The sequence below is a fragment of the Hippichthys cyanospilos genome, chromosome 7, assembly GCF_059441005.1.
Source record: "Hippichthys cyanospilos isolate Australia breed blue-spotted pipefish chromosome 7, RoL_Hcya_1.0, whole genome shotgun sequence".
Taxonomy (NCBI): Eukaryota; Metazoa; Chordata; class Actinopteri; order Syngnathiformes; family Syngnathidae; genus Hippichthys; species Hippichthys cyanospilos.
In genome coordinates this window covers 2,805,001-2,812,500 of record NC_142375.1, presented here as the reverse complement: position 1 = coordinate 2,812,500, position 7,500 = coordinate 2,805,001, and the positions used below count along the sequence as shown (strand labels likewise).

At 38.3% G+C, this 7,500-nt stretch overlaps 1 protein-coding gene across 1 annotated transcript in view; it reads right to left on the bottom strand.

Moving 5' to 3' along the window:
* Positions 1 to 7,500, bottom strand: part of ltv1 (LTV1 ribosome biogenesis factor) — a 27,077-nt gene that overhangs the window by 5,292 nt on the left and 14,285 nt on the right. The window contains exons 7-10 of the mRNA XM_088420033.1: positions 6,427 to 6,554; positions 6,213 to 6,349; positions 4,801 to 4,853; positions 903 to 1,103 (exon numbers count right to left, since the gene is read on the bottom strand). Of these exons, the coding sequence (XP_088276159.1) occupies positions 903 to 1,103; positions 4,801 to 4,853; positions 6,213 to 6,349; positions 6,427 to 6,554 (519 nt within the window). The remainder of the gene's footprint in view (positions 1 to 902; positions 1,104 to 4,800; positions 4,854 to 6,212; positions 6,350 to 6,426; positions 6,555 to 7,500) is intronic.

Genomic DNA, 7,500 nt, shown 5'->3' with positions numbered 1-7,500 from the left:
AGTTAAATAGTAATTACCAATAACACATTGTTTTATATGATATATTTTTTTTAATCACAAATATTTCTTAGTATAATATCTATACAACGCTTATATTGTATGAATAAAGTTTATATTCTATTAATAAAGTTTGATGACTTTGCTGATTGTTTTTAATACTTCCCTTTAGTAAAGCACCATCTAGTGGCTGCATAACGCAACTATCTAGTGGATGCATAATGCAACCCTAGCCAGTACTATGGTTTCAAATCTATGTGCACCTTATAATCCGGTGCGCCTTATATATGGCATTTTTTTTAGAAACTCGGCCATTCATTGATGGTGCACCTTATAATCCGGTGCGCCTTTTAGTGTTGAAATTATGGTGTATACGGCGTCTCCGGTTCAATTCAGAATCAATTTTCGATTCAAAATGATTCAATTCAAGCAAAAATGATTTCTGCTTCAGTCTATTGATGTGCAAATAATCACCACACAAAACTTCAGTCTGCTTTGCAAGACAGAATATAAAGGATAAGTGTCTTGTGTGGACAACCGCTACTCTGAAGGTAAATATACGTTTTTGTAACTTTTTCATTATAAAATAGGATTAAACAAAAAATAAAAATGTTGCCCAAATGAAAATTATTAATATTTCTCAGTGCAGTTATGACAAACAAGAGACGAAAATATTTTTTTTTGGGTGCGCTTCTAAATTGTATGTGCAAAGCATTCAACGTGTGCTAATTTGTTCATCCTGGAGCATATCGGGAGGATTATCACCCAGTGAGTGTTAATCACAGAGAGAAGGCTCCCATTGCTGTTTGAAATTGGCTCGTGTGAACCAAGTGTTTCACAACTTCCCTACAAAAAATGTTGGGTATTTTGTATTTATTAAGTGTATGACAGAGTAATTTGTGGACCTTGCGCTCCTCCTTGACGGCGTTCTTGCGGGCCTTCCGCTGGCGGGGGCTCTCATCCTTGTGGCGCGGCAGGGCGGCAGCGGCAGGCAGGTCGGCGCCGTTGATGCGGCCCATCCGCTCCGCCTGCTTGGCGGTGGGACCTCTGGCGGGGAGGACGTCCAGTGGTACACCAGTCCTGGCGGACACACGGATGGGCTTCGCCTAGGCGGCAAAACACAAAGTGGGTCTTGGATGGACATGCAATTAGAAGACTGTCAAAAGTGGGCGGGGTAATGACACTTCCTAAGAGAACTTGGACCAATGAAGGGCTGCGACACAGGTCCTCAGCATTGAAACATCGACATATTAAAAACAGCTTTTAATTTTTATTTTTATTTTAAATATAAACATTATTTAAGTGTTAAGTATTAAGTTTTATTAAGTGAAAAAAAAGTAATTGTCTATTTTAAAGAACAAAATATATATAGTTATATAACTCAACAAAATACATCTTTGATTTTGTCAAAATTACCACTTTCAACTTCAAATAAAAAATGACAATCCTACTAAGAGTTTTTCCAAGGATGACAACTTTTTTCCCTGAAAAAAATTAAAATAAAATAAACAAACAAACAAAGAAAAAAAAAATGTTGGGCTTTGTGGCATTTTTTTTCCCTGACAAAATACAGTGGGCCCCCGGTTTACAAACCCCCTGTTTTACGAATTTTTCATCTTACGACGTGGACCGCGCCGTTTTTTTGTCTCCCTCTTACGCAAAAAACTTTCATCTTAGGAACCATCCAACATGCCGGTCAGTGTGTCCGCACTATTTTTTTCGCTTTGCTACATTGACAAAAACAACTTTTCTCGCATGTCACGGAAATGCCGATATGCTATTGGGCGATAAAGGCAGTCACGGAGATGCGGATATGCTATTGGCCGGCGTCACGTCAATCACAGAAATGCCAATATGCTATTGGCCGAACCCCCTCATCTTGCTAGATGGCACGAGCTGGTCGGTGTGTTGTGAAGACTTTGCAAACTTTTATCTGTTAGACATGGCTTCTAAAATTGCAAGTGGCGGTAAAGGAAGAAGTAAGAGGATGATGACAATAGAAACCAAGCAGGAGATAATAAAAAAATACGAAGGACGCACACGCATAGTTAACCTTGCTAGTGAATATGGTGGTAACCGCTCGACAATCGGTACAATTCTCAAGAAAAAGGAAGCTATTGAAGCAAGCAAGTCTTCTAAGGGCATGACTTTCCTTGCCAGGGGACGGACCTCTGTCAAAGAACAAAAGGGAGAGGCTTCTTCTATTATGGATTAAAGAGAAGGAAATTTCCGGTGATATGTTCTCGTTTAAGAAAAGTTCTCGTTTAAGAAAAAAAAAAAAATCTGCGGGTTGGTCTCTGCTCCCCTCCGCCTCCACCCACCACCAGCTCGTCACGTTGCCCCAAAGGTAAATGTCATTTTTCCTTTGTATATTTATATTAATTAACTGTACAGTAGATTATGTTACTAATTTTTAATATGTGTATTACTCCACTGAATTTGAATTTCCCGTCATACGGCGAATTCGAGTTACGAGCCTAGCTGCTGAACGGATTAAGGTCGTAACACGGGGGCCCACTGTACATATCTGTCTAGAATAGGGGTCGGCAACCCAAAATGTTGAAAGAGCCATATTGGACCAAAAAAAAAAAACAAAAACAAAAAACAAATGTGTGGAGTCGCAAAAAATAAAAGCCTTATAATGAAGGCAACACATGCTGTATGTATCTATAGTAGCTATATCAGCCGACAACCAAAATGATTAAGTTAACTATGAATACATAATGAGGCATTGAGCCTTCATGATTAAATGTTTATTTTTCCTGAAGTGTATCCTGTCGAAAATGACATGCCACATGACCACTCTGTTGTGCGATGCCGCCTCAAGTTTAACTTCATTACAATATTAATGAATTATGTTTCATTGCTTTGTTGAAATTAAAGAAAGCAGATATTTGAAGTTTTTATTTTGAGGATTCGCAAAAAAAAAAAAAAAAAAACAACAAAAACCAAAATGGAACGTGCATAACGTGCCCCTAATCTGGGCAACAGAGTGCAATAAAACGCACCCTGCATTTATAAAAAATAAACCATCAGCCACATATCTGCATAAACGTGCAGTCTGTTCAATATTGATCACATCACACATCACAGGCAATTGAGCATGCTGGCGCTGAATTAATGCCCTTGATTTTTTGATCGGTGATGTTGCCTGCCATTTTAATCGCTCTTTCCTTCACGGTCTTGGCGGAGAGAGGCATGCCTTTTCTTTTTTTTTTTGTATTATCCCTGTTTTGCTTATGAAGTCTGTAAATAGGTGTTTAGATATGTTGATGAATGATACCTTCATGTAGTCACCATTTGTGAACGGTTTGCCATGTTTTATTATCTCCCGGGTTGCAACCAAACATGCAGCAGTCGTGGAGTTTGGAGACGCAATCCACTTCTTAAATCTATTTTTGCGCTTCTCTAATTTCTCCAGAAGTAATGCAATCGCACTTTTCCTTTCATTCGCAACTGGGTATTTGGCTGCAAATGTAGCATGCGCTCGCTGAAAATGTAATTCCACATTGCTCTTTATGTTATTTGACAACTTCTCGCAACAGAGCAAACATTCGGGTATTACTTCCGCATTGACAATTAATGCAAATGATTCGGTCAGAGAAATGCTGAATCCTAATTTCCTCAGTTATTTTTCTCTTTTTCCCTTTGCGATGCATGGCCCATCACGGCCGCCGGTTTGTTTACAACGGCCACTTGCCTGGCATCCCGCCCTGCTGATAGAAACGCGTGTCGCAGGCTATGACGTAAATCTTCGTTGACAGAAATGTTGAAACGTAATATTTATTCTACACATGTATAGAGCATTGGAGAAATTTAAGAATGTTTCTGTCATGTGTGTCCTCCTACAGAAACCATATTAAAACAAAAAATATATTTCTCTCCTCCATCTTTCTCGATTCTCAAACATTTTTAAAAAAGCTCCAGGGAGCCACTAGGGCGGCGGTAAAGAGCCGCATGCGGCTCGAGAGTTGTGGGTTGCTGACCCCTGGTCTATGATGAATTCACACTAAGGGTAATTCTTATTTTTAAGAATTCTGAAATGTGATTGGATCTTGTTTCAATGTGGATCAAACATTTTGTCTGTGTCGTTCAAAACGTTTTAGTAGGATCAGGGCAACTTTGTTAAAAAAAAAATGTTATAGTTTACTGTCACAGTCAATCAAGTAGGCTCATAATTAAGCATTTCAATATTGTAAAGAAAATCAATAAATGAAAACCAGCTTAGCTGACATGAAATAAAGAAAAAAAATTGTAATTATTTTAAATTTTAATAAATTAATACACACACGCGTTAAATAATAATACATTGTAAGAAATAAGTGGGTGATCGTAAGTTCTTATAGGACCTTAAAAGGACCCTCTAGCCCCGCTCACCAAAGTGACTAGTGTCATACCGCAACAGGCTGGCATTTTGACAAAATTCATGTCTAGACTTTGGGGGGGGGGGGGGGGGGGGGGGGGGGACAGCAGGATTTTGGTAACTTGTTTTTTTTTACTTTTGACAAAATGCCAGTCTAGTCTTTTTTTTTTGGAGGGGGGTATATGAATAGTAGGATCTGCGCAATGTTGTTTAAAAAAAAAAAAAACCCTGTACCACACAGAAAGTTGAGCCAAAATTTCAAATTGCTCCAACAATCAACATGTATCATTTATATTTGCTGTATACTTTGCAAGTGATTTGATTTGTTTCTGAACACATTGTTTGTTCCCGCAAAGATACGACGGCTACTTTGCCGCGGCAATACGCAGTGGCGTTCGTGGGTGCATTGTGGCACTTTTGAGGGTGTCGTGGGGACTTACCTTGCCAAGGAGCGGGATGACTTTGGGTCTGTTGTAGATGTTGGAGTAGGTACCTGCGAGACAACACAATGCTTCACCATTATTTACTTTTTTTTTTTTTTTTTTTTTGCAAAGCCCCTTCCCAGAGGAAAGAGAAAACATTTTGCCTCTCTTTACCTAAAATAATTTTTAACAAAGAAAAAAAACTAATAATTCGGCCCACAACTTGATTATAGAGAAAAAGGTTTTTCATCCTGGAGGTGGACAATTGAGAACTACTGCACTATCCAGAGCAGGGGTGTTAAACTTGTTTAAGATTGCGGGTGCATGGAGGAAAATCTATTCCAATAAATTCATGGTATACAGTGATCCCTCACTATATATCGCACCTCGGCTACCGCGCCCTCAGTGCGTCGCGGATGTTTTTTAATGTTGTTTAATGCTGTTACTGTAGCAGGGGTCTCAAACTCCAGTCCTCGAGGGCCGCAAACCTGCATGTTATCCATACTGCTCTCTTAAACACACCTGATTCAAATGATAAGGATAATTTTCAAGCTCCTGCAGAGCTTGCTAATGAGCTAATAATTTGATTCAGGTGAGTTGATTACAGGAGCATCAAAAACATGCAGGATTGCGACCTTCGAGGAATGGAGTTTGAGACCCCTGCTGTATAGGGTTTAATAATTTAAGCTTTAATTAAATTAATGTACTGCAGTAATATTTTTCTGAAATATGTATAGTATGAAGTCTTTTCACATGAAAACAAAATTGTATTTTTTTTTTTAATTCCGTCTCACACACACACACACACACACACACACATACCTATATCGCGGTTTTCACTTATCACGTGGGGGTCTGGGTCCCAATTAACGTGTGTTAAAAAGTGTGGGGTCACAGTAAATTTTATGTGAGTTTAAAACAAAAACTTCAATTTTTTTAATACTGTCTAAAACAAGTGGCAACGTCCCTATTAATCTTAAAATACTACGATTAATCATAAATATAAGTTTTTTATTTATTAAAATTTTCAGCTCATTTTTAGACTTCACAAAATCATGTCGCAGTCCAGATTAAGGTTCAAGATTCAAGAGATTTATTGTCATATGTATAGTTGTGCCATACAATGAAATTCTTATTCTGTTCACTTCCCCAGCAGCATACTATGTTCCATAATTGAGCAATAAATTTAGCGCCCTCGTGGATCTTGTGATCTTTGGGGGCTACCTGGTGCCCATGGTGGTTGGTGACACCCTGACCTAAGGTATTGTATTACCTAAAGTAATGTCGATGAACTGAAATTATAGTAGACTATGATCTGTCTGGGTCCGTATTATTTGTGAATGAGTGCGTTCTATTATTTTTTTTATTGATGGATTCTTCTTTTAATGACGTGTGTACTTTGTAGTAAAGTGGTGCAATGGGGTACTCACTGATGATGCTCTCACAGTCCCACTTGTCCTCTGGAGCTTTGACGAGCAAGGTCTCCATTTCCTCTGCCTCCTCGTCGTCTTCCAGCTCTTGCAGGACGGGAAGTTCTTTTGGGCCCAGGTCGTCGGGCCTCAGAGACCTTAAGCACAAACGGCATAGATGTTTGATGATGACGACGACGATGATGATGATGATGATGATAAGCGGCCCGCTCACTCTTTGTCCTTCTGGGCAAAGTAGTCTTTGATAATCTCCTCCAGCCGGGCGCTGTCGGGCGCGATGTAGCCTTCCAGCTCGGCGTTGTCCAGCGCACCGATCTCATCCTCATCAAACTGCTCGTAAAACTAAAATGCATGTTTATGTCAATGAAAAACATTTTTCATGCTAACACAGTCCTTCACAAATAGTGTAATTGCACATCTTTTTTATATCAATATCTTTCTTTTCAAAGTTTTTTTTTTATTTTATTTATTTTGTATGAAAAGATTAATGAAGTACTCATGGTATCGATACTTGGTATCAGACACAAAAGAGGGCCTGAAAAAAAGTGGCATGGAAATGGCCTAAAAGGGTTTTTATTGTAAGGTCCCCGTACTGTATACTTTAAACCAGGGGTGTCCTATCTTTTTGCGAAGTGGGCCAGATTTGGTGTGTTAAAAATGGAGGGGGGCCAACCTTGGCAGGCTTTCATTACATATGACAGCAATTAATTTAAATACATTTCAGCGAGCCGTTCTGTGTTTAACATTTGCTATTTTATTTTCATTTCAGCTATCTTAAGCTTTTGTTTTGGTTAATTTGAAACATGCATATCAAAATTGAATTGACATTAAATATTGACATTGAATATTCATGGTATCAAAATTGAATTGACATTACTTAACTTCACTTTTTTTAAACACTACTTTTTTGTAACAGTCCAACAGAAGTAATTGTACTCTTGAGTGCAGATTACATTTGAAACATAAAAAAAATCTCACCATAGCAGTTTAATATTTATAGAATTTTTAAACAATAACAGAGAAATGACCAAGTAATAGTCATATCAACAAGTGCAGGGCTCATTTAAAAAAATGAAATTAGTAACTATAAATGTTGGATTTTTAAATGGCTATTATTCTGGAGTGAAAACTTAAAAAAAAAAAAAAAAAAACGTTTTCAGACTTATTGTAAATGAAAAATGACTTGTACGCATGAGTGTGATGGATGAAACTGAAATCTGGAGTGCAGGACAAAGGCCAGGTGTGGCTCTATGGCAGTAGTATAGATGCGCAAGTTGTCTTGTGACAG